Genomic DNA, 24,977 nt, shown 5'->3' on the forward strand with positions numbered 1-24,977 from the left:
ATTTTCAGATCAAAACCTGTTGGCTCTATGTTCCTCATCTATGGTATCTGCTAGAGAATCTCTTCCCACCAACCCCAATGCTCTATTCACAACTTTGGGCCGAGCTTCTGTGATGCCGTACCCTGAGGGGAGGTAGGAACCTCAGACGGCGGCGCCATCGGCCCTGTATCAAACGACTCCTCTCCACTAAAGTGCCTATCCATCGCCACATTAGTCCTACTCCTGACACTGAAACCAACGGTAGAAGGAAGTACTCACCAGCCCCTTTCAGCCCCCGTGGTGAGAAACGCGCAGTCCCCATTCTTCACACAGTCCCATCCACCCCCAACACCCTTCCCACCCCGCCAATCCGGCACTCTCGTCTCAGCCCGCAGGATTTTTGTCCCTGGAGCCAACGCCTCCACAGGGGACACCTCCGCCCCAGCTGTACCAGCTTCGTTTCGTCTCCGCCGAAACGTACTCAACCCAGCCGTAAAGACAAAAAAGTCCTCCGTCGAGCTATCCTCCGGCATCGCGCCCGTCAACGCCCGGCCCATGGCAATCAGCGGCGCCGCATGCGAGCAGATAAGCAGCGCCTTGCTGGTGCGCTGGTCGGGCCGCTGCGATGCCTCTAGGGCTGCGATCTCGGCGTCCAGGTCGGCGATGATGCCTGCCAGCGCGGTGGCAAGACGATCGTGCAGTTGGGCGATGGTCTCGCCGCGGGGGGAGGGGATGAGGTGTGGGCTGTGCTTTGAGGGGTCGGACGGGAGGATGCTGGGGAAGTGGGTGTGGAGGGTTGCGGGTGATGCGGGGGAGGGATGCTGGAAGAAGGAGGTTGAGCCGAACCATTCCCTATCCATATATGTATCTGCGTTAGCAGTGTATCTTCTATAACTGTGGTAAGGTTGGGAGGGAGGAGGTGCCGCGACTACCCTATCCCATTCTCGATCCTGACGTCAAAGTCCGCGCCGGGCTCGATATCGCTGCTCTGCTCGTGCTGCTGCTTTGCTTTCAGTGCCTCGACAGCGGGCTGGATCGTCTGCAGACAGCGGTAGAAGGGGCTGCAGTACACGCGGAACGGCTTAGGCTGGAACCGCGGACTTGCGATGTGCGCGGCCAGCTCGTGCGATTGCCGGACGCCATGGGAGGTTAGGGTTGGGTCGGCGGGGTTTCCGGTTGCAGTTGGGAATTGGGCTTTGTATGTGCCTGTTTTGTAGTCGATGGTCCAATTGAGGCGGTGCTGGAGATGGGGTTAGTGATCTGGATGGATATGGGTGTTCTGGATCGGGGAGGGTGGGGAGTTAGCGAGTTGACTCGAGGTACGTACGCCATGGCGCGTTAAATATATTGTGTCCAAGGGCATATTGCAGCAGTCGAGAAGCGGATAATACAGGATAACTACAGGAATATAAACAGGAKGACAGTCAACCACTCTGGAGAATTGCGGGGAACTAAACGAAGCCAGGCGGTGGAAGTGAACCTCGGTTCGGATGTGGTCTACGTCTAGAGGTTTACACGCTAAAGGGCACAGGATAAGAATGACGGACAGAATAGCCGACTGAATTGAGATAGGTGCAAGTTTCACACTCCAGTAAAACTATCTATGGCGTTTCTGCCAGGGTATTATCCTCAACTGCTTCGCCAAGACGCCTCGACCATCGAGCATTTCCTCGCTCCTACATCAAACCCAAGCCATGCTATTTCCGACACAGAGACAAGACCTCAAAACTTTTATTTCAATTCTGACGGAGTTGTCTAGTAGAAGAAGCCAAGGAGCTTGCCAGCAACGTGCTTGCGACGAGCCTCCTCGTGGTCCATGATACCGGCGGAGGTGGTCAGGACAACGTAGCCGAACTGACGAGAGGGCAGGAGCTGGACGGCCCACTGCTCAATGTCGGGGAGCTGGACGGGGTAACGGGGGTTGATGACACCGCACTTGTTGAGACGACCGTTGAGCTGGATGACGATCTTGCCGGAGCGGTGGTCATCGACCTCCTCGAACTCGCCAATGTAGCCTGATAGCAAGTCAGTATGGATGTAGCGAAGATTTAAAAGCTGCCAAACACAAAGAAAGGAGTTTTGGAAACTTGTAAGATCTTCACATGTTTCTATGAAACAATCTTCAATATATCGGGTACTTAAAGGGCAGACGTTGTAGAGTGGGTTAAGATTCGAAACCGCCGCCTAGTTATCAACCCGAATGATGCTTGTCCTTCCCAGATCTCGCAAGTTTCCAAACCTCCATTTCTTCATGATGGTATAAAGGTAAAAAGACAGAACGTACCGTGCTTCTGCATGACGCTGAGGAACTTGACGATGACCTTGGAGCTAGGTCTGATCAGAACCTGGCGCTTACCGGCCTTCTCGGCGTTGTTGATGGCGTTGAGCGCATCGTTGAGGACGGAAGTCTTGACCATTTTGACGGTTGATTGAGATTCTCAAATCGAGGAAATGTGGAAATGAGGTATCTATAAGTCGGAACCCTCTAGGGAAGCAAATTTCTCACCGCACGGGATCCACCCGGCTCGAGAAATTTTGCTCCCGGAAGAGAGAAAACAAGTCAGCCACCAGTAGTCTTCGAGCGCAAAGAGTGCCCCCCAGGGGTTCTTAAGCCCGTGTCGTGATGAGAGAAGCGTATCACCCTGCGTCTTTTGGCTTCTTCGTTCCCGGTCGCCATTTTGACCGAATTGACACAAAAAAGCCAAGGACGAGATGGTGATTGCTCTCCCAGACTAGCTGGGGGGCTGCAAATGAATTGAGAATAGCGAACAGAACATACCTCGAGGTCGAATTGACGGCGTTGGTGAGGACAGGAGGTTAATTCAGGATCGATCTCGGCGTAAGAAAAAGACGGTGAGGTTTCCGCGGATGTGCGCGCTTAGGGTTTCCATTATTTGTGCCCTTATCGGTCACGTGCTGATAATTTCCACGCCCCGCTTGTGCCTCAGGCATTAAGGCAAAGAGAAAAAGATGTGAGACCGCAATACTACATAGCCAATACACAGCACGAATCAGCCGGAGCGAGTAATATGTTGGCTACTCATACGTTTATTAATGTATCATTTCCTCTATACAGATTTTTTCATCACACTTCAATGTGAGAAAGGGCAGGATTATACGGGACTTTCAGTGTCAAAAGGGATTCATCGCTATGTTTCTCTTGAAAGGGGTTACATGACTTCTTGGGGCATACATGACGTTCGCAGAAATGCTAGGGAGAATCTTGGTCTAATTAAAACCGCCATAAGGAAAGGAAAAAAGGGAACGGGAGGCAAAGGGAAATGGTGCTAGTAATAAAGTGGGGAGAAGGGAAGGAAGGCCAGAAGATAAATAACAGGGGGGTGAAGGTGAAGGGTGATTCCGAAAAAGGAGAACAGTGTGCCCAGCGGATGCCTGCATGGTTGGGGGAATTGGGAATAGGGAGGAAAATAGGGCAAAAAAAGGTTGAATCGGATCGTAGGGGCGTGATACTTCAGCTCAAAAGAACTTCCATCATATCAGGGTAGGGGGGTTTGCCACGAGTGCCGACGTGCGATGCGCTCGTGGGTAGGAACAAGTAGCTTGCAACGTGTACATGCTGATGTTCAGTGCCCTCAGTGAACTGTACTCACATCAAGGGTACGGGCAACGGGCACGGCGTCACTTCCCATGCGGCACCTTATGTAAAGTGCTTTCAGTGCAAGGGGAGCCGTGTCCAACAGCAAAGGTTGTGTAGCTTGGCCGGGATAGAATACATTTAAGCCATGGCAGCCGCCGTGGACAAGTTGACCTGACGCTTGACCTGCTCGCGTGTCCACCGAGCGGTGTCAATGGTACGGGGGCTGTATTCCCGGTTGTTCCTAGTCTCCCTAACAAGGGCAGTGACCCATTCATTGCGGAAGAAGCTGGCGAACTCTCCATTGGGGAATGTATCAGCGAGATCACTGGAAGTTCGTTAGAAAAACTGTAGAAAAAGAAATGAAAGGGAGAAGCCCATACCCAAGAACGCCCATAGACGCCCTCATGAGACCCTCACTACGGCTCATGTCCTGTGAGATGATGTGGAGGAGCTGGAAAATTGATTCAACATAGGGCTGGAGCTGAGCGGCTGCGACATTATTAGCATAAGTCAAGTGTGATCAATCAGATATCGCTACGTACCCTGGGGCTTGCCCTTGTAGGTCAGAAGGATACCACCCCAGGCATCCATGATGCCCTCACGAAGCGAGACAATGTAGTCAAACATTTCCATAGATACGTCGGTACTGGCTGTGACGGCCGATGCCTGCTGAAGGACCTGGGCAACGACAGGCAGGTATACATCAAATTGCGTCCCGATGGCCTGGGCAATGTCTCCAAAGGTCTCGAGAATCGCGGGCTTAAGCTGATTGGTAGCACTCTGTGACGCCACGTTAGTCAGTCAATTTTTCTAAATTCCGCATCATTCATCCAGGTGTCTTACCCTCAAGTTGTTCAGCAAGTAGTTCATAAAGGCATCGCAGTAGGGCTGGACCTTCTCGTTCAAGGCACGGGCGATATCACTGACGAGGCCAATGGCCATGGAGCAGAGGGCAGGCTCTTCCTGGTTGCCAAGAGCATTGTACAGGAAAGGAGTGAAGGAATCCATGTACTTGGCAAACTCCTCCTCCAGAGCGCTGGCGATGGCACCCACAGTGGCGAATACTACGTCGGGAACGCTGGACTTGGGAGGAACGGTGGAGAGAACCTGGAGCATGACGTGCATGATGCGGTCCGCCTGGGGCTTGATCTCCGTTTCAAGGCGTTGAACAATAGCCTACCGACAAGTCAGTAATGGAAACTCTCCTGAGGCGCATCGGGAATTCTTACCAGGAGTACACTGGTCAATGAGGTTTGCATCTCCTCCAGGGTGATACGATCCTCGACACTGACAACCTGTTGCTGCATGGGGACGGTCTGCTCCAGACGCTGGATCATAACATCGGACAGCGTCGCGACCAGGGGCAGGCTGTCGTTGGCGGCGTTGGTGACAAACGAGTTGAGCACCTCATATCCAGCGGTGCGGAGCTGGTTGTCGGCATCCTGCCTCTCTGTGAGGGTAAGGAGGGACTTAACACTGTCCTGGAAGTGCTTCGACAGCGGGTTGGTGTGAGCACCGACATCACCGGCGAACCGATCGGCAACGTTCATCAAAGCCCAGCAGCAAGAGCTGGCAATCTTGGGGCTACTGGCAAGGCCGTTGAAAAGGCAAGTAATAAGGGGTTGAAGGTGCACGTCAGGGTCAAGGGTCTCGGAGCAGAAGTCACAAACGCGCCCGAGCGCGTAGGCCGTAGAGTCACGGACCTGGATGGAGCTATCCTCCATCATGCTAATCAGAACACTCAGGGCCTGCTTGATCAAAGGCTCCAGAATCTTAGGGTCGGGGCCGTCCATAATAGCGCCAAATGCAGCAACCGCGGCATCACGGTGACGCCAATCCTCGTTGCGAATGTTCTCCTCGACGAAGGTCAGGACTGGCTGGATGATATCACCCTGCACGCACTGAGCATAAAGCTGCAGGGCCTGGTAAGCCGCCCGGGAAATGTTGTACTCGTCCTCGGTGGCATCCTCATCTTGTTTGCACATGCATTGCAACAGGACAGGAACAACTTCTCTGCAGGCGACACGGGCAAAGTTGAAGAACGGGCGAATTTCAGTGGCACCCTCGGCTTGGGCCTAGAAGAAGTGTTAGTTGTATTCGGTACAGAGGTTTGAGGTGCGAAACACGAACCGCGGCGTTGTCATCCTCAATGGCAATTTCCTCTTCGCAAACGGTGCACCAAAACTCAATGGCGAGCTTGGCAACGTCTTCCTCTTCGCTCTTCATGCCCATGATGCTCAAGCCAAAGAGAGCCTTCTCCATGTAGAAACGCATCTTATCATAATATGAGCCCATAATCCGGTTCAGGCAACCGAAAGCACCAGCCTGGACACGGAGATCATCGGCCTGCGTGGCCTCACAAACAACCTGCATGATGTAGTTCCGTTCGCCCTCATTCTCCATGTTGGAACGCACAAAGTCCACCGAATCACTGAGGGCCTTGATGGCGGCATTGCGAATGTCCATGTTGGGCTCCTCGCGCCGGGCACCCTGGACAACGGCCGTCAAGATGGCATTAGAGTGGGCAGCCAAACTTTCCCGCAGCTCAGGATCTTGCGACTCGCAAATGAAACCAATTGTGATGAGTGAGGCTTGTTTCAGCTGATCGGTGCCGGTTGCAACGCTCTGAACCAGGTGGTTCATCAGCTCCGGCCATTCGTTACGGGGAAGCTCGATGGCGGCGATCGAAACGATGAACTGAGCAGCAGACTGGCCGGCCCGGGCATCTTTGGAAGCGAGAGTCTTGAGCGCCAGCTCCTTGACCTGCGCCTTTACGTCGGGGCTGATCCCCGAGATCCATCGCTCCTGTACCTCCCTTAACTTGGCGAGATCTCTGAAAGTGAAAGCGTTTTTCAAGGCCAGACCGGCGGCGGTTCTAATGTGCGGACCGGCGCTTTCATTTGCCAACTCTTGACCAAGGGTAGTGAGGTAACCGGCCTATAAGAAACAGCAAGTTGATATTAGCAACTGGGATGTCGGACATCAAACGAGAGACGAGGGGGAAGGGTTGGCGGGACATACGAAGTCAACCTCCGCCGCGTGGAGGAGTTGTTGTTCAGCATTTGTACGAGTCGTCGCATCTATTATAGAGTTAAGAAGCCAAAAGTCAGTCTGCGATGCTCATATTGGATGATATCTATGTAGATTTCGAAAGAAAAATCTTTCGTATAATACAGAGGGGTGAGCAACGTACCTGGCGACAAGGTGCCCTCCAACACTTGAGTGACGTTCATGTTGCCTTAAGCGGAAATCGCACCCAGAATCACAGGGAAATGGAGGAGAAGAGGACAGGGAAAGGCGGGGGGAAGAGAAAGATAGGGATCGCTTGTTTACTTGACCCAGGATGGTTTGTAAAGGATTGAGAGAAAATACTTGTCCACAAACAGAAAAGAGTGTTTGAAGTGGACGGTTGAAGTCAAAAGAAGAAGGGGAAAAAAAAAATAAACGATGTTGGAGGCTCAGATCAAAAAGGTTGTTTTTGTGGATATGACGAGGCATGCACCAGGCCGGAGAAGAGACCAGACAGCGGACCAAAAGATGTGGTGAATGCACGCCAGAACAAGGGAGGAAAAGGGAGAAAAAGCTATGAACAAAAAGCCCCCAGAATCCTTTGATGATAGGCAGACGCTTGATGGGTAGTGTACTCTGTAGTGGGGTGGAGGAAGGACAGTTCTGGCAGGGATTTGGGTTTCCTGTGAGTTTTCTGGACGATATAAGGCTGAGGAGAGAACTGAAGGCAACAGGAAGACGAGGGAAGAGGATAGAGGGGCAGAAAGCTGATATCCTTTTTTTTGTATTCGCCTCTGGGATATTTTCCCTTCTTTTGATGCCAAATGGTAATGGTATGGAGACAGATGATGCTAGACCAGTAGACTAAGGCTAAGGATAGATACCTTGATCGTACTCTGGACTCTGTACCTACCTAACCTTACACCTACAGAGAGATCCGGTGTCTTTACTGGACGCTGAGACGCACTTGGGGCTGCTGCCCGGAGCTGCCGTCAACGCTGTGACCTCATTGGCCGCCGACCGCCCATCCGAGAATGGAGCTGTCACGTGATGCCACATTTTACGTCCCTTTCAACGCACCATGACAGTCAGCAGCAGCTGTATCAAATAATTGCAGGGGATGAATTAATATTACTTGACCGACAGTACTTTTCATTCTTTTTATCCGTAACCTTAGAGAAAGGATTTCCTTTTTTTTTGTTCGCCGCATGTCTACCTAGATCTAAAGTCACTTTCGTCATTACCGTACTTGTAATCTCCTACCTTACTACCTCAGGTACTTACGTATTTGTGGCTGCCCCTCCTCTTACATAACCATTGCGAATAGTAAACACAAGGGGGGGGAAAATTCTTCCTTTGCTTGTTTTCATTTTGCTGCATTGGAGGATCATTTTCCATAGTGTTTGCGTTGGCCCGGGCGACCGATCGCCCCCGTCTGGGCGTCAACCCCAATCAGCGCACAAATCCTCACACTAGTCGGACTTAGGACTGAAGATTCTGTATGGATTGGTTTGGGATTCTAAAGAGATCCACTGGTTGATGGGGCTGAGAAGATTTTGGATTGTTTCGAGAAGAAAGAAATTCGAATTCGGATTGTAAACACTAGACTAGACTAAACAGACACAGCGGTGATTTTTAAGAAACAATGAATCGAACACGGTAGAAGGTTGGGATTGTACTGTACTTGCTATCATACCGAGTATTTCGATGGATCATAGAATGTAGAATCTAGCTAGATCAGTACGACCTCATGGTCACTGATGTAACCGAGAATGCGTATGCGTCTCACGGTGAAACCATCCCTCATACTCTGGATGAACCAGTATGAAACATGAATTTGAATGGCTTTCTTTAGATATAAAGCCCTGAGAAGCTTTCGTTGAAGTCATGATTATGCTATCTATTCGCTCTCCTCATCCTCATCAGCCATCTCAGCATCCATGTCAAAGACTTCATAGCGCAACCCATCGCCGTACAAGACGCAGATCGCCCGGCGACCTTTTCGTCCATTGACGTCGAATCTCAAGGGCCTGGCCTTCTGACCGGACACAGAAAAGGCATGCTTGACGAGGCTCGCGTGTGTGGAATGCGGCGATAACAAGTCCAGAGTCGTAGCATCTGTTGTGGGTTGAGATGAGGTAGAATCAAGCAGTTTGTCGCTGTAGTTGATGAAGAAAGGAGACGGCGAGCTGAAGGCTCCATCATTATCGAACGTGGATGCCGGCTGAAATGGGACGTTGAGCAGATAGGCAGTTCCTTCTACTCATTCAGGGTAGTTAGTGGCTGGCGAAACAGGCATGCGAGGTTGATAACATACTGGTATTCGACCAAAGGAGCATCATGGTATCATCCTGCACGAATTGAATCTGGAGAATTTCTCCTTCCTGCAGATTCAGTGCTCCTATGCAGATTTCCCGGGTAGAGCTGACTCCATTCTCGGAGACTGACACAACGCGGTAGATGTAGACTAGGAGCACGAGCGTAAGCATTCATCAGAGCACATGGAAGGTCGACAAGCTTACGTAGATGATGTGACTTAATTGATCTCACGGCGATATAGATAACATTAACCGTCCCATCTTCACTATTCTAATGTTGATCCAGTTAGCAACAATCCATTTGGTCGAATCAATACCCTTACCTCACAGCACATAGTGATATCAATAACCTCCTGATCGGCATCCGGATGAAGAGCAAGAGGTGAACGGTGCAAGATACCTCTGCGTTGTGTTATCGCTATCTGCCCAAACACTTTTTCAAACTGTAGTCCTAAGCGCTTTGTCAAATCGTTCATCTTGGGAAGCTCGGGAGGATTCGCATTGTTTTCGCCCTGATTCAGCTGCTCAAGCAGCTTTTTGAACGTGTCGTAGAATGGTCGATCATCTGCAGCCGTCCACTTGTCTGACGCTGTAGCGGGAGGCTTAGTAACAGGCACTCCCATCATGGGAAGCTGCTGGATGAAATGTTGGAGAGCGCTCTTGGTAAGAGCGCCCCTAATGTACTTCAGAGTCTGTGGATAATCTATCATGTCTGTCTTCTCCATAAGTTCATCCAGAGTCTGTGACATGGGCTCGGCAGTCTGCATATCAATTTCATGGCGAAGCCACTGGGAGAAGGCGATGAACTGAGCCAGTTCCTCGTTGGCATTGATAAGGATCTGATGACAAAGGAGGTGAAGACAATCGAGCGTCTCGACAATCGCATTGAGGTCGGTGGTTTCTAGGCCCAGCACTTCGCTGAGTTTCTGGAATCGAGATAGGCCAATAAGACGGCTAAGCAGCACTTCGCATCGCTCAAGAGCGGGCAGTAGACACTCGTGCGTCAGCCGTCGGACGTTGTCATAGCCGCTTGAGACAGCCTTTTCCCACCGTTTATGACCCTGTCGCGTTGTTAGCTTCATTTCGGAATAAGCACACGATAGGAATATACCCTTTCGCCGACAATATCCACCAAAAATTCCTTCAACGGCTCGAAGCAATCGCCCGTCACCACAAGATGGTAAGCTGCAGTGACAAAGTCACAATGGCATTTCTCCTTCAGATCCTCATTGATACTGCGCATGTATCGCGCAGGCAACTCCTGCGCATTCTTCCACTCAAGCTCAATCTGCCTCTGGACCTGGCCGATATACCGGAGCAGATTCTGTAACTGGGTCGTCTTGTAGGCTAGAAGCGACAGATACCGACCAGACCTAGTGATAAAGCGAAGATCGATGGTGAGTAGATGCAGACCATTAGAAGAGCCAGGAGTCGACGTAGACGCCAGCAACGCATGCGTCGAGCTCAATGGATGCGATGCGTGCTGGAGTATCTTGCAAGCAGACGAGCTGCCGTTCGATACTCCGATCTTAAACGAGCCAATCTCGAAGCAGTCAAAAATACGTAAATGGACAGTCCCATCATCGAACCCGACCAAAAGCACGTCAACCGCATCATTACTGTTTTTCGACGACGAGTGAAAGATCGCATCGATGGACGCCCGAGAGCTAAACACGTCATCCCTAGCAAGCAGTCAACCACAACGACCCTGAATCATCTTCCAAAATACTCACTCGCTTCCTGTCGCAGGCAACGTACTCAATTTCGGCAAGGAGCTCTCGATATCCAGCAATGCCAGCTCGCGCGGTAAATCAGCCTTGAGCAGCGCGGCGGCCTTGGACGGCTGCGTATCCGGCGACAGCAGATCCGTGACGGTGAGTTGCCCCGCAGCGTCCTGCAGATATCGCTGCGCAGCTTTGCTATCTGTAAAGTTGACACCCCAGCCCAGACAGGTGATGCTGACGGGCTGAGCGTGAGCGCCCGGCTGAGCCGCAGGGTAATGGTGCACCGTTTTACCACTGTACGAGCTGATCAACCGGACGGTGTCATCTGCACAAGCAACCGCCAGTAGATTCCCTGCGACGTCGTCAGCGAAAATTCAAATGGTGCTGAAAAATAAGAGAGAATAACCATTATTCTTCCACATCACCGCTCGGATCTCCCCGTCTGTTTCATCTTCGCCCAGATACGGATCTCCCTTGAATGACCCCCCGAAGACCTTCTGCCCGTTCAGCCGGAAAACACGTAACTCTTCATCCTCTGTAACTAGGGCGATCAGGTCCATCGTGGGACAGTATGTCAGCGTGCTTGCCTTGCATTTTGCCGGCAGTGACTTTTCGCCCACGGGTGTGAGCTGTGGCTTGAAGACCTCTTCAGCCATGGTTATAGTTTATTTTAATCCATCCTCTGATGATAGAGAAGATTTGGTTAAGGCGGAATGAGTAGATTCTCAGTAACTATCTCAAGGTTGTTCCTGTAATTGTTGGAGGGATGCTGGAGCGGGTATTTTATCGGCGATGCTTGGCACGCGTTTGTCGCGTTGCTTTGGACTTCAGACCAGCGAACTGGTAACTCAAGATATATTTTACCGGGGCTGAAGGGGAAATCGCCATTTAGCTCAGAACAGAAGTGGGGGCAAGAAGAAGATTTGTGGTCAATTGCCCATGATACTGTGTATCAGATAATTTAAGTGTTCCATAAATTCTATATCATCGTCCGGGTGAACGATATATTTTGTTAATCTAATTTATGACCTGTCTAAGTAGGCATGAAGTACATCCTCCTGTATTCATAAATTTGTATATTTAGACACTGACCATTAAATCTATTTTCCCCTGTGTTCTAAAGATTGGCAATTTTTACAATGCCTGCATTGTTCACACTATAACAACCCATATTCTATTCATCGCCAGTACCAGACTGAATCACGTTCCGCAGATAGGCCAATTCGTCCATCATATCCAGCACAGACGTAGAAGCACAACTGAGGCGGTTGGGTACGTCCCTGTTGTCAGTAAGCGATGCCGTGTTGTTTTTGACATCCTCGGAAAACTCGATGGTGGATGCGTCGGGACTTTTCACCAAACCTAGTGTCTCGAAAGCATTCATGGCGCCGAAGAAAGCTGCGTGTCTTTTGGGGTCCCTCTCGACGTTGTACATGTCTTCAATACCGAGACCTGCCATGTCAAGATCAGACGGAGACAATGACACCGTCAAGCGGGGAAGAGGAAGGTTGAAGTGAGGTGAGTCGCCAGCAATGGAGGTCGCATTCGAGTTCACGGTCAGGTGAGGAGTGTTTGGATCGCTCGCAGCGGAGGCTAAAGAGGGTACGAGATGCTCTGAAAATTCCGCGTCCCCGGGGTTGCGGGACAGCTGGTTGTCGTTGTTGAAAGTGGAAGAGGAGGTCATGGACTCGGGAGAGATTATCTCTGTATCTGTACTCCATTCCGAAAAGTGACTTCTCTCGCAGTAGGAGCTGCTGACAACGGAGTCCTCTGTTTCAGTGAAGTCAGAAAAGTGACTTCCTAGGTTCTCGGCATCGAGTTCTCTCTCGCGGGCGTCGATATCGCGCAGCGCTTCATCCATTACCGATGAGGGTGAGTTGGGTAATGTGGGAAGTCGTTTTTCTTTGTAAGTGAATGGGGTAGGCGTCGTAGCATCGGGAATGGTGGCGGTTCTCAAGAACGATGGCGATTCTAAAGCCGCTAGGAGCTCTGCAGCCATGAATGAAAATGTTTTTGAGGCAGACTCTTCCCTCGCGCTCGTATTGTCGGGCTGCGTTTCAAGAGTCAAAGGACTCCTACACGACAGGTGCTCCATGGATTTTGTGTTCAACGCACGACGATCCTGGATGGACATTGCCAGAGGGTTTTCATTGTCCGCAGACACAGGTCGGCGGAAAGGAAGGTCTTCTGGGTGAAGGGCGTGCTCGTATTGCCTGGCGCTCGAGGCCGGATTGAAGTCATGGAAAGAATGATCTGGGAAGTCAAAGCGGCCTTTTCCACTACTACCGGTGCGGCATACCCCAGGCGCATCTTTGACTTTCGAATCCAGCTCCCCGTCCGAGTGATTGGTGTTGCTGAGGTCGGGAGAAGAAGCATTCAAATACCGAATTGCGGCCCGAAGGCCTCTCGATCTTGGGGGTGATACCGAGCGAGCAGCCTTGGAGCTAGAACTTCGGGGTGTTTTGTTTACGGAGCTACTTGGCTGGGAAGCCGCTCTATTTGTCAATGCTCCCAGAGGAGATGTATTGAATGACCAAGCCGGAGTTGGCTGCTGAAGTAGTGGCGGGGATGTACGGAGACGGAGAAGCTTTGGCTTTGGCGGCCGACGTGGGTTCATGTACTTGTCCTCTGGGTTCATGGTTCGTATATCAGGTTGCCGGGAGCTCGGATTGTCTTGTAAGGAATGCGTATGCCGAGTGTCGGGAAGGATAACGGGAACCTGGAGCACATTGAGCGGCTGACCGGGAAGCAACGGGCAAAGCGAGGTCACTGGCTCCGCTTCGTTAAAATACTCGACGTCGTTGTCCAACAAATACTAGTTAGAACGTCAGTGTTGAGTTACGACGGATAGGCGGAAGTACTCACATAATACCAATAAGTACCACCCATTTTGAGTCCACCAGATCGCGCTGGGGCCTGATGGATGGGAGAGCCGTCACAGACTATGTCCGTGAATGTGTGACATCCTCTCCAATGGCCTGGACCGACGCGGCGATCCCTTTCCATGGCATATGGTTTCGAGAAGTTATCCCATGATCCGAGCAGTTTGACAGACTTGACATTGGGACTGGTAGTACTGTGTGGAGGGTCAATTCAAGCCTAAGCGGGCTGCCGAGGGGAACTTACAGCAAGAAGGTCATCAGGGTTGTTGAAGACATGATCGCAATAGATAACGCAATAGCTGAATAACCGAATAAACAAACGCAGGTAGAGAAATGCTGAAGATATATGCCGATTGATCAACGCTGAATCGCAATTTCAATGAAAGGAAAGCCCCAAGTAGCCAACCGATAGGAGTATTATATAGTCGAAGAGAATGAAAGACTGTCCGTCGTCTAGGACCAGCCCGGACAGCGCAAGTTGGTGAAGACGAACTGAACGAAAGAAAAGCGCCTCGACGTTTCGAATCTCGTCGGAGGTCCGTTTGCTTCTTATGAGATCCAAGAGCTCGGTATCAGGGGTCGATTGCGTCGACGGATTGACAGAATCCAGACCGAATCCAAAGCTATTAATGGTATCCGACAGACAAGTTCGGCTGCGACGCTTTGTAGTTGGCGTCTCAGTAGCCGCGACGACCACAAGGACGGAAATTGGATGTTCCTGAGCGACAGAGACAGGAGTGACGGGCGCCAATGAGCTTGATGGATGCGCAGCAGATGGAAGCGCCGGCGAAGGAGATCGACGAAACGGCGACAGTATATCAGCGCTTACGGCAGTTGTTGTGGTTTCAGGTCGAGGGGAGAGATCGTTTTGAGTGCTTCTGCACCTTCCACCGGAACTGAAGAGAGATCAAACAAAAATTGACCGTTGTGAAGGGACGGCCATCAATAGAAGATAAAATAGGCGACGTGGGGAATAATAACCATCGGAACTTGAGCCATCATCATAAACAATCAACAGACAAGGAAAAAAGCACCTTGATTATAAGGTAGGATCCACTGGCTGCTGCAAGAACCACGTCACAGCCCTGTATGACGGTATCTGCAGGGGGGGTGAAGAAAACCGAGCGTCGAATCTTGAAGAGGAGAAAAGGATTGGAAGAAATCCGAGAGACTACTCAGACTAGTGAAATATAGCGACAGCACAGGGCCAGGGCGATGATAACTTAATTACGGAATACCTTAAGAGGCTGGTTTTCAATATTTGGTCATCGGCTCGAGCGAGACCGACCGAGTTCAGCTGAAAGTAAAGCCCTTTGTTGAGTCCAATAATAGGCTGCTAGGACTTTGGCTCACATAACGCCATTATTGTTATCATCCCCATCCTGATTACTGATATCCCTGCTTTGAATACGATCAGCAGCAGAGCCACAACAATGCGGTCAGCCAGCCATGTGGTTGACCGGATAGTGGAGATTGTTACCGCCGTCAGCTCAAGCCTTCTACTACTGCTTGGTACGGAGTACACCCTACCCTACCTTGGTACAGGACATCAACCCCTCAATAACCTACAACGTTCCTCTTTCCGATCTGTGGAATAGTTGTACAAACCAGTCAAGTTCACAAACTGATCAATAACAGGAGATCATCCACGTGAAAAACCATGTGTACTCTCTACTGTAGATATCGATCTATGGGTCATCTCCACATTCCCATCCGATGGGCCATACCTTGGCAAAACCAAAACACGTATTACCAGGGGCTCATGCCTACCTAAGAACTCAAGGTAGACATCAATCGTTCTCCAAGGATAATCCAAGATGGGAAAAAAGATGTGTCAACTGCAATCTAGCCTACCACTTCAACAAGCAAAGTCCAAGTAGACTAGACTAGGACTGACTAGGACTGACTAGGACTGACTAGGACTGATCGGCGATGTCTCTCGGGCCAGTCCTGATGAATCAATCCCAACGCTATACGGATTACGGACTCACTCTAGACTACCTAGCTAAAGCATGTTTCACCGATCCCTGAACGAACCAGATAGACTAATAAGAAGGCAGACATCCAGATCCAAATTGACCAGTCGGATTCCCCGCTCACACTGGCGCTTACGGCCATGCAGGTACGCTCTTAGTGTGCTTCGGTGCCAGGCAACAGATTGCGGGAGATTGGGACACGTCAGAAACGGCCGACCACGGCGGTTCAGACGGTTATGTTCTGTCATCCCCTGCGGAGTATTGATATCGTGGGATTTTACAAGTCCTCATGTATGTCCAAAGCATGTGAGTCGGGAGAATATCGCGATCTTGATTCCCATGGATCATTTTCAATAGTCCAGAGACGGCGGATGGATCCACCGTCTAGTGGCGGCTGAATGGACTCAACTAAATCTTCGGGCATGGAAGATTCTTCCCTTTACCTGTATTCGGTATGTGTTCAAGTGTACACCGACTTGGTTCGATTAATTTTGCCGGTTCAAGGAGATCTTCATACGTTCCTGTTCACCTCAACAGCCTAGCGCTTGCTGCGGCGTGTTTCAGCTACTCTCTTGCACATGTGAAGAATGGGCCTGTCTGGGGTGATTAGCCTGCCAGCTCTCTTGGAATGTCCTGGCAAGAATAAGCAGCAAAATCTGCCTGCTCGATTGACGTTGCTAGTAAAGGTAGAGGTATAGATAGGTGCGCCTAGTCCAAGCTGAAACACAATAGCCGCCCTCAAGCTAATGAAACGACACCAGAATAACAAAAGCAAAGAGCCACCACGTAGCAATCTCATTAAGCGACAAAAAGGCACAACCACCAGGCTAAAACGCCTTCCGCTTATCGTATTTCTTATGCACCGCACCCATCGTGCACTTGAGGATGCCCTCCGCGCTCAACGTCTGCCCGTGGCTCCCCCTCCAAGGCACCGTGTCGACAATATCCCTCAGATTATCCTCCTGAGCCATATGCCCTAGCTCATCATCCAGATCCTCCAGATACCTCCTCGCACCCTCATCGTCCCCAATCTGAAAGAACTGGATGCCCACCTGCCACGGCACAGCCCGACACGCATCCAACCGCTTCGCAACGTCAACAATCACAGTCTCCGCATCATCCGTAAACACCCCATCCGTAATCGCAATGATATTCAACGGCTTCACGAACCTCGCCGGATCCCGCAGGTTCCCGTCCTCGTCCATCGCGGCCGCCATCCTCTCCACGCGCCGCAGGTACGGGGTCAGGATCTGCAGCAGCCGTTTCCCGTACGGCGTTGGCCCGCGCGGCCGCACGCTGTTGAAGATCTCCTGCACGTCCGCTGCGGTGGTGATGTTGTGGTATGCGCCTGTGGAAGTGGCCGTCGCCTCGCGGCGGTGGTTGAGAAAGTAGACGTCGATTCCGTCCTGGTCGTACCGCGTGCAGATGGGCGCGATGGCGGCCAGGGCCTCTTCGGCTTCCTTCCACCGCGCGCCGAGCATGCTGGAGCTGTCGTCGACTACGAAGATGGTGTCGAACTCGCGGAGGAAGGCGTAGGGTGAATCGCCTGTGCCGCTGGTGAAGGAGGCCGTCGAGCCGGGCGTATGTGCGGCCGGTGCTGGTGCTTGCGGGCTGTAGGGAGGCGGAGACCAGACGTCGACGTTTTTGGTTTGCGCGTAGGTGTTTCCTTTGTTGGGAGTAGACCTGGTACCTTGGTAGGTTGTCGTTCTTGAGGTTGAGGTGCTTGAACTCCCTGCTACTCGGGAGTGACGATGGCCCATTGTGAGTTCTGGATGGTCGTTGATAGTATAAGAGGGTGGGAGCTGGTGCTGTAGAGATTCCGGCGCATGAGAATCACCAGGAGAAAGATGATGGGGAGGAGATCGAGACTTGAATCTTTCAAAAAGCGGCATTGAAATTGGGAATCTGGATGATGCTCGTGGTATGCAATCGGCTCCACAAAAGAGGGAAAGTATGATGCCTTTCCTTGGTTGTGAATGAAGTCAGAACTCACTGAACAGGCAGTTTCAACCACAGTTCTATGGGTCTGTCAACTAATGATCTCATTGTTTGTTCTCTTGCATAGGTGCGAATACTACTTTCTTATATCTACTCATGACCCTTAGTATCACGAACAATGAACGCATATACAAGGCAGACTAGGACTATCCTGTCATGATATTACCACAAAGGAAATTGTCTATGCGCCAGGCTAAGAAGGCTGGGCTTAAGAGAGCCAGGCTCTAGGATTAAGCCTTAGAAGGTAATACGAGGGCTAAACCCTGGATTGAGGGACCAATACGAACTACTACCCAAGTTAGATAAAGGACGTGCCAGAATACAATGAGGCTGAGTTGTGTAGTCAATTATTATGACTTAGTCACGGTAACCCTTGCTCCCCAGGTAAGCCTTGCAGCACTGCCCCTCCGCAACTGTGGACAAGGCTGTGTAGCTGCCTCAGGAACAAATGAAACCAGAGTGCGCAGTTCACCAAAAGGCTTCAGCCTAAGCTTTATAAGATATGGATGATGTGTATTATGTATATGAATGTGTCATTTACATCATGTACAGCATAAATCATCTGATAAGGCGCCTGACGAGACGAGATACACAAGATCGTTTCATCCAATACGCCAGATCGCCCAAGACTATACACCTAGTTCAATCAAATCATCCTCATAAAAGAAGCAATTATTCAGCCTCCAAGTGCTTCCAAGTAGTTGCCAGAACTTTGTTCTTCACAATGGCGGAGCTATTCTCCTCAATGAGCACCCCGTCATCACCCACGCCGTCAAAGACCCCCGCTTCGGTTTCTAGAACATCAATCAAAGCAAGAGCCTGATCGATCCCCATACCGTGCCCGATGAGCCGCAGACAGTTAATGCCCCACTTGCGCAAAGGGTGGTTCTTCCCCTCGGTTGCACCGGCCATTACCAGCGGCCACAGTAGCACGAGACCTGCGGTGTGACTCTCATTGATGGGAACAGGGCCAGTCTGACTCTCTCCTGTGCTCCCAACCCCAAAGTGGTAGGGTACGCTGGCGCAGATGTCCGCAGCCAACTGCCGCGTGATACTGCGGATCCTAAAGCAGTGACTTTGCAGTTCGCTGGCAGCGGATGCGCCTGCTGACTTGATGAACAGTCGCCGCAGACAGCTCAGTATGATCTCGGAGACGATGATGCGCGCGCAGCGATACTGGTTCCATGTATGGCAAATCCAGAGATCGCTGTAGACGTGGTATTGGTTATTGTATGGGAGTATGCCACGACAGAGTCTCTTGAACGCGGCGTCGGAGTAAGTATTCTCGACGGTGGTGTACGAAAAGTCTGGAGGAAGAGATGCAAGCCAGGCTAGCAGCTCTGCTTCGATATCATAGGCAGCTGTTAAAATCTCTTGATTATCTGTCATGTGCTTTTGTCTAACATCGGCGCGGAGGTTGGCCAATTGGCCTATGATGTAAATCAGGCGATCACCGTAAGCGTCTGTCTGTGGGCGGAGAAACATGCCAAGTGGTGCACATTCGAGCACCGATGGCGGCACGTGTACGCTGAGCTGTAAGCAGCTCGTAATCTGCGAGCGTCAGTTGTCATTCGAAGAAAGAGCCGTCAAGGCGCAGGAGCCGGCGAAAGCACGTACTATCTGAAATCGCAGCTGGACGAACAGCTTCAGACCCTCCTCATTCTGTACTTGCTCAGGACCGCGCAGCTCAAGAATAGCCGCGGCGCCGCGAAGATGGTTCGTCCACTTTTCAATATTTTGTGTTGTCCGGCTGGTAACGACCTAAAATCATGTCTGAGCCATCCATGAACAGGAAAACGAGGCTGTCAATGCCGCTTACCTCAAAAATTGCCAGCATCAAGACTGCCCCCAGTGTCGAGTTGGCTTTCACCTCTGCTGGATTTGAGACAGCGAATGCYAACATTTGCAAAGCGAACCCATATTCCGCTCCCGCAGCGATAATCATCGACGTGTCTTGTCGAACCCGTCCAAGCATCGCCGTCCCCACAGCCCCGACACTCGCCTTCATAGCCTCCTGGCTCACAGAAAAGCCCGAGCTGGCTAGAAAGTCGGGACTCAGATCTATCATCCAGTGGAACCCAGGCCAGCGGTTGTACTGAACGAAGTAACAAACCGCCTCATCCTGCGTGGTCTGGTACGACGGCTGAATCCTCGTCAGCGGCGGCCGCTCAATCAACTCAGTCTGCACCGGACTCTCATGGCCGAAGTCAATCACATCGCTACTCCGGCTGACCGAGACCGTTGTCGCACCAGATGTAGACTCCGGGCTACTCTCACTCGGCGAAAGGGTCCGCCTGGCCTTCCTTGTCTGCTTGGACTTGCGCGCGGCAGCACTATTCCGGGCCTTTCGAACAACCTGTTGACTTTCATCGCGGAACATCAACGATAGCTCGTCTCGGTAGCCGGGACAGACCCGGTTGCCTTTGAGACATTGCGAACAAGAAGGCCGTTCCTGGTCGCACCGGATCTTCCTCGATCGGCATTGGCCGCATCCTTTGCTGGGTTTCCCACAGAAGACCATAGTGAACCAATCGTTTTTCTGTTTTGTTATTGAAGAACAAAAGCGGTCGGTCGCACACGCACAGTTGTGGATGCAGAAACCCGTTCCTGAATAAGTAAGCTGTGCGAGCAAGTGGTACCACCGACGGGCACAGCGGAGAAGGCGGGCCACTGTGTATGGTCTGAGCCTTGCAGGTGCTAGGGTAGAGCTATCGCGGCGGTTGAGAATAAATTATCGAGATGGAAGATCGTGCTCACTAGTATCTACCATGGACCACGATAGAATCGAGATGCTCAAGAGAGGGGATCCTCGTCATGGCGGTCCGGTTCCTGAAACTTCAGGGGAGAGCACGACCCCACACGACCCCATTCAGCCAAGTTGTGGGGTTAAACTTAAAGTTCGGCGGTTTCCCGAGGTTATCACTTATCACACGATTGTGGCTCTGTTTTCAACTTTTAGGTTAACTGTCTTGAGTATCTTATGGAGTTACAGATGTCGGACTGCATGGAGGTCGATCCCTCATACAAGTAAGGAGTAACCTGTGCGGGGTTATCCATAACTTGCCTGAGGTATGGTTGGCCAAGAAAGTCCACGCTATTATCATCTCTCGTCGATCATGTATCTACCGGAGGTCTCGAGAACTACCTTCATGTGGCTGTAAGCCTTAGCTCATGACGTCCAAGCGCAAACATATGTCACGTCACACCTATCACTGTGATCCTATCACTATGATTCCGAGGCAGCGAGCCGGTACTCCTCGGGAATGTCCACAGGCCACCTATCTACGCCGTCCAACATCGCCATCGCCATGCCGCCGCTCAGATGCACTTGAATGTGGCAATGAATCAAGAATGCGCCAGGATTCACGACTTGATACCTTATCGCCAACCAAGTGGGGCCAGATTCACTAGGAGGCGTTACGAATGTGTCCCGTATCTGCGGGGTCCTAAAGTTGAAGCTTTCCGGAATGTACTTCATCGCCTCGGCCACTGAGGTATAGTTGAAGGCCCCATTTCCTTGACCAATGACGAAGAACTTGTTCGAGTGCTTGTGAATAGGGTGTGGTGGCTGTAAATGGCTGACCACTCTGAAGATGAGATCGATCCAAGTTCCGTTCCGAGTTGAAATCGAAAGGTCGGGCTTGGTGGCGGAGCGATTGAACAGAAGAGGAGGCGATTCCTCCACGGAGAGCGGGAAGCTTGACTTTCCAAGAACCCAGCGGTAGGACGCGTTAAACCGGGCGACGTCTACGAAGAAGGTCTGGGCAATTTCTTCCGCCGGTACCTCCACAGGGAAAGGGATTACCGTGCTCTCGTCGAATATCACGACGTCCGCTGTTGTGTTGGCGCCAGTGATGTCGATTGATGGTTGTGAAGGACGTGATTGAGCTTTGAAAGGTGTGTTGTAAGACATGCTCACATTGCCACTAATAAGTTGGTTGATTCCGGCGTTCGCTATGCGCACGGTGTAGTCACCAGCCGGTTTATCCAGCTTCACCATGATTGAATAACGGTTTCCGTTGGCAATAGTGACGGCATCCACTCGAACCGGGACGATATATCTTCCATCGATGGCGTATATATACATGGGATGTTCGTCGATTGAGAAAGTGAGCGTTGACACACCAGCAGCACTAATTAGGTCAAAGCTGGCGTACAAAGCGAGTGGATCAACCAGGAGTTGCTCGGTCAAGCCCTGAGATGGAGTACAGCCAGAGTACACTGTCGGCGGAATGGCACTAAAGTTATGTGGAAAGTTTCCTTGGAGAAGTGGACTCGTCGGGGGCGCGCAGCTGGGAGAGTCAGTGTCAAATGGATAACATGAAATGTCGTGTTTCTTGTACACTTACCCAATATCAGTCAGCGAAGACTTTCCCAGAAATGCCCACTTTGCCGCACTATACTGATCCAATGTATGGCGGTCCAGACACTGTACCGAGCCCCTTCCATTGACTAATAACGCATTCACACAGTATGCGTCTAGTCCACTTGCCTCTTCCGCGTGCCACAGCTCCTCGGACGTCAACTGGCGCCAGTCACTTAGCACTAAGGGGGTTGTTCTTTCTTCGGCTCGACGCATGGCCTTGACTTCACGCGTACGATTGGTTATCAACCTGAACGGCTTCTCCACTGAGTCATCAGGACGGATATAAATCGCTCCGTACAACCCATCATCAATCTGCCCTCTTCTGTGAGCGTGATACATATAGCTGCCATACTGTCCAGCATTCCACTTGTAAAGAAAACTGCTGCCGGATGGGATTGGTCTTTGCGAAAGACCAGGGACTCCATCGGACCAAGGCGTTCCCGTCTGGTCAATTCCTATAGGTGAGAGGTGTCAGCCTTGTCTAGCAATTGTTGTCATTGAATAGGTTTACCATGAAAATGGACTGCGGTAGTAAACGGAAGTTGATTATCCACCATAAACTCAACATCGTCCCCCTGTCGCAAGTACAATGGCGGACCTGGAAATTGGCCGTTGCTGAGAATCATCTTCCGAGAAATACCAGCTGGGGCCCAGTCCTCCCATGTCAGAGTGATTTTGAAGCGCACCACACTAGCTGAACCCCATGAAACAAGGCATAACAGAAGCAGGGCTAGAGAAGCCAGTCCATCGCGAAAGGAGCCCATGTCGAGAACTGAACAGATGTGAACTCAGCGCAAATGCAACCATGTGAGGTAACATAATGCAACAGCGGGAATCGATTGCTTTATTACCTCCGAAGAGCGTGCCATGCTGCAGTCTCCCGGCTCATCTCTGAACAAGTGGCAAGGATGGCTGACAAAAGTTCCGATTGTGCGCAGTGTGACCTTGCCCAGATGCAAGAAGATGCAGCCCAAGTTCAGTGACTAGCTGCACGATTTCACTAGCCAAACGAGCCTACCCAGCTCAGCCATATTGTGCAAACCGGATCGCCGGGTCGGTGGCTGATTGATTGGTAAATCACACATCGATGTTGAATAATAGACTCTGTTAATTGGGGTATCCGTCGAATCACTTCGACCAACGTCGTCGGTGTAGTTCGATTCTCGCTTTGTTGACCGTATCACACTGACGTGCAGGCATATGGTTCGCCAAGTCCGCGAAATCAGCCTTCCCGAATCAATAGATAGGCAATCGGGCCGCATAAATCACAACCGTGCGCCAAGTAGACCATTCCAGTGTAGGATGAAAGCGTGCAGATCATTGATGCCATAGCGCAACTAGTGAGTAGTGATTGCCGAGATGCTCAGAGCCTCTCGGATAAGTCGATGCGGCCTTCGGTAGATGGTACGGTTGTACGGATGTGTGTAGACTTAATGGGCAATGAGAGGGCAGAGGATATTCAGAGCAGTCAGGAGATAGAAACCAAACAAGATTGACATTTTGTCGACATTTTAGCAATATGAATTTGGGGTGGTGAGCTTAAGTTGTTGATAGGTGAGAAAAGGGCGGTTGCAGTTCGGCAAGGTCTCGGACAAAGTTCGATGTCTCGGAAGCTCTAGGGTAGAGTCGAGACCTTACAGAAAAGGATGGCTGGCCCGCACCATGACGCAGATGTGGTCCAGATTTCGGATCTATACCTTGGCTCTGGTCCTCAAGGACAAGGGAATAGTCAGAAGTTAAGGGAAGTACTTGAAGCCATAGGGATCGGCAATATATGGAACTGTCACACAAGCTTACAGATTCCAAACTACCTTATGTCCGCTCAAAAATACCTCTCAAGACGCCAATTCAGGAAGAGTAGAAATGTCTGCATTGGATCAACGCAATATCCTTAAAGGACGGCTAAATAGATGCCCCCAAGCAATGTACAGTCCTGATATGGACTAAGGTCTTTCAAAGGGCCATCCGAACCGATTCAGGACCTTCAGCAGCACAGCTCAAGCGTTCACAGCCTCGTCAAATTCGTGCAACATGCCGAATGAGGAGAAACACCCAAGCTAACTGCTAGAGACAATCATCCATCCCCGCTCAGTCTTTGGCTTCTGGGTTTTGCCCTCATATGGTCGACCAGGAACAAACTCGGGCGCGTCCCCCCGAAGCTTCGATGTTGGAGTCGATTCGGCGAACATCACCTCCTTGGCACTCTTACCCTCTGAAGACGGCGAGTATATCTCTGGAGGTGGCGAGTCCGTGAAGCTCGGGTGAGGCGTGAAACGGGGTGGTTCGAACTCCTGGCGTTCAACAACATGTCAGTATCCAAAGGGGCTGAACTAATCGATTGGAGGAACGAGCCAACAAGTTTGGTCAGACTTACCAGTCGTCCGCTTGCCGTGCGAATGTCATGCAGAATCATCTTGTAGTGGTTAACTTGCTCCCTCATCCGCTGCGCAAGAATAGGAGGAGGAGTAGTCATCATTGCATGAGTTGGATTCACGGCAGGATGGGGCCCCATGAAAGGCTCTTGCTGCGCATAACCAAGAGAAGGACTATTTATCATTGCGTGAGCCGGATTCATGGCCGGGCGCCCAGTCATGACAGGTCCTGGCTGCGCATACACAGCAGGGGGAGCGGCCATCATTGTGTTGGGCGGGACCATGGTGGGCCGGCCGGTATTGACCGGTCCCGGAAGCCCTGGAACCCAGGTGTTCACAGGTTGATGATGCTGATAAGGCAAAGGCTGGTTATTGAACGCGTTGATGCGAGGTCTGGGGACTGGTGCTTGCGCGATCTCAGGAGAAACGAAGGGGACTCTTGGATCTCTAGAGAAGCGTTCTGCATCTTGCACGAGGACGGGTGGGAATCGCTCGAAGGTGCGACCTCTCATTTGGTCTGGAAAATTGATCGTGTTGATCGTGTTGCCAAAGTTGTTTGGCTGCCACTCGGCCATGTTAGCGACTCGAAACACAAGAGACTCTCATAGCAGGATTGTTTCGATGATGAGAAAAGACTCGAAAAGACAGACTTACCCGGTAGCGCTGATTCCTACGCTCCTTCCGCATGATGCTTGTTATGGAGAATACTAAAGGATAAAGTTCAGGACGAGTTGATGCAGCAAGAGTAGGCAGTT

The 24,977-nt window shown here is 51.1% G+C and overlaps 9 protein-coding genes across 9 annotated transcripts; all 9 read right to left on the bottom strand.

The window, feature by feature from the left end:
* Positions 1-86: 86 nt before the first annotated feature.
* On the bottom strand, positions 87-1,342 carry Asppvi_002279 (phosphoglycerate mutase family protein; the record flags this gene model as incomplete). The annotated part of the gene is made up of 4 exons (XM_043298269.1): positions 87-195; positions 259-831; positions 912-1,219; positions 1,307-1,342. 4 exons carry the CDS (start codon positions 1,340-1,342, stop codon positions 87-89), a joined length of 1,026 nt encoding a protein of 341 aa, XP_043154204.1.
* A 392-nt stretch (positions 1,343-1,734) lies between these two features.
* Asppvi_002280 (40S ribosomal protein uS8) lies at positions 1,735-2,396 on the bottom strand (the record flags this gene model as incomplete). Its single annotated transcript, XM_043298270.1, has 2 exons — positions 1,735-1,994; positions 2,264-2,396. 2 exons carry the CDS (start codon positions 2,394-2,396, stop codon positions 1,735-1,737), a joined length of 393 nt encoding a protein of 130 aa, XP_043154205.1.
* Positions 2,397-3,715: 1,319 nt separating this feature from the next.
* Positions 3,716-6,810, bottom strand: Asppvi_002281 (karyopherin beta; the record flags this gene model as incomplete). Its single annotated transcript, XM_043298271.1, has 8 exons — positions 3,716-3,902; positions 3,958-4,066; positions 4,120-4,357; positions 4,421-4,753; positions 4,807-5,652; positions 5,708-6,514; positions 6,599-6,657; positions 6,771-6,810. The coding sequence occupies 8 exons, from the start codon at positions 6,808-6,810 to the stop codon at positions 3,716-3,718; spliced, it is 2,619 nt and encodes an 872-aa protein (XP_043154206.1).
* Positions 6,811-8,486: 1,676 nt separating this feature from the next.
* On the bottom strand, positions 8,487-11,284 carry Asppvi_002282 (putative anaphase-promoting complex component Cut20/Apc4; the record flags this gene model as incomplete). The annotated part of the gene is made up of 7 exons (XM_043298272.1): positions 8,487-8,845; positions 8,904-9,053; positions 9,109-9,175; positions 9,228-9,965; positions 10,016-10,586; positions 10,638-10,980; positions 11,035-11,284. The coding sequence occupies 7 exons, from the start codon at positions 11,282-11,284 to the stop codon at positions 8,487-8,489; spliced, it is 2,478 nt and encodes an 825-aa protein (XP_043154207.1).
* Positions 11,285-11,802: 518 nt separating this feature from the next.
* Asppvi_002283 (uncharacterized protein) lies at positions 11,803-13,786 on the bottom strand (the record flags this gene model as incomplete). Its single annotated transcript, XM_043298273.1, has 3 exons — positions 11,803-13,443; positions 13,494-13,704; positions 13,755-13,786. The coding sequence occupies 3 exons, from the start codon at positions 13,784-13,786 to the stop codon at positions 11,803-11,805; spliced, it is 1,884 nt and encodes a 627-aa protein (XP_043154208.1).
* A 2,527-nt stretch (positions 13,787-16,313) lies between these two features.
* Asppvi_002284 (uncharacterized protein) lies at positions 16,314-17,378 on the bottom strand (the record flags this gene model as incomplete). Its single annotated transcript, XM_043298274.1, has 1 exon — positions 16,314-17,378. The coding sequence occupies one exon, from the start codon at positions 17,376-17,378 to the stop codon at positions 16,314-16,316; it is 1,065 nt and encodes a 354-aa protein (XP_043154209.1).
* Positions 17,379-18,156: 778 nt separating this feature from the next.
* Asppvi_002285 (Zn(II)2Cys6 transcription factor) lies at positions 18,157-20,005 on the bottom strand (the record flags this gene model as incomplete). Its single annotated transcript, XM_043298275.1, has 3 exons — positions 18,157-19,035; positions 19,102-19,245; positions 19,304-20,005. The coding sequence occupies 3 exons, from the start codon at positions 20,003-20,005 to the stop codon at positions 18,157-18,159; spliced, it is 1,725 nt and encodes a 574-aa protein (XP_043154210.1).
* Positions 20,006-20,710: 705 nt separating this feature from the next.
* On the bottom strand, positions 20,711-22,614 carry Asppvi_002286 (multicopper oxidase; the record flags this gene model as incomplete). The annotated part of the gene is made up of 3 exons (XM_043298276.1): positions 20,711-21,776; positions 21,834-22,305; positions 22,362-22,614. 3 exons carry the CDS (start codon positions 22,612-22,614, stop codon positions 20,711-20,713), a joined length of 1,791 nt encoding a protein of 596 aa, XP_043154211.1.
* A 1,293-nt stretch (positions 22,615-23,907) lies between these two features.
* Positions 23,908-24,797, bottom strand: Asppvi_002287 (uncharacterized protein; the record flags this gene model as incomplete). Its single annotated transcript, XM_043298277.1, has 2 exons — positions 23,908-24,141; positions 24,225-24,797. 2 exons carry the CDS (start codon positions 24,795-24,797, stop codon positions 23,908-23,910), a joined length of 807 nt encoding a protein of 268 aa, XP_043154212.1.
* Between the last annotated feature and the right edge of the window lie 180 nt (positions 24,798-24,977).

Source organism: Aspergillus pseudoviridinutans (genome assembly GCF_018340605.1).
Source record: "Aspergillus pseudoviridinutans IFM 55266 DNA, scaffold_2, whole genome shotgun sequence".
Classification (NCBI taxonomy): Eukaryota; Fungi; Ascomycota; class Eurotiomycetes; order Eurotiales; family Aspergillaceae; genus Aspergillus; species Aspergillus pseudoviridinutans.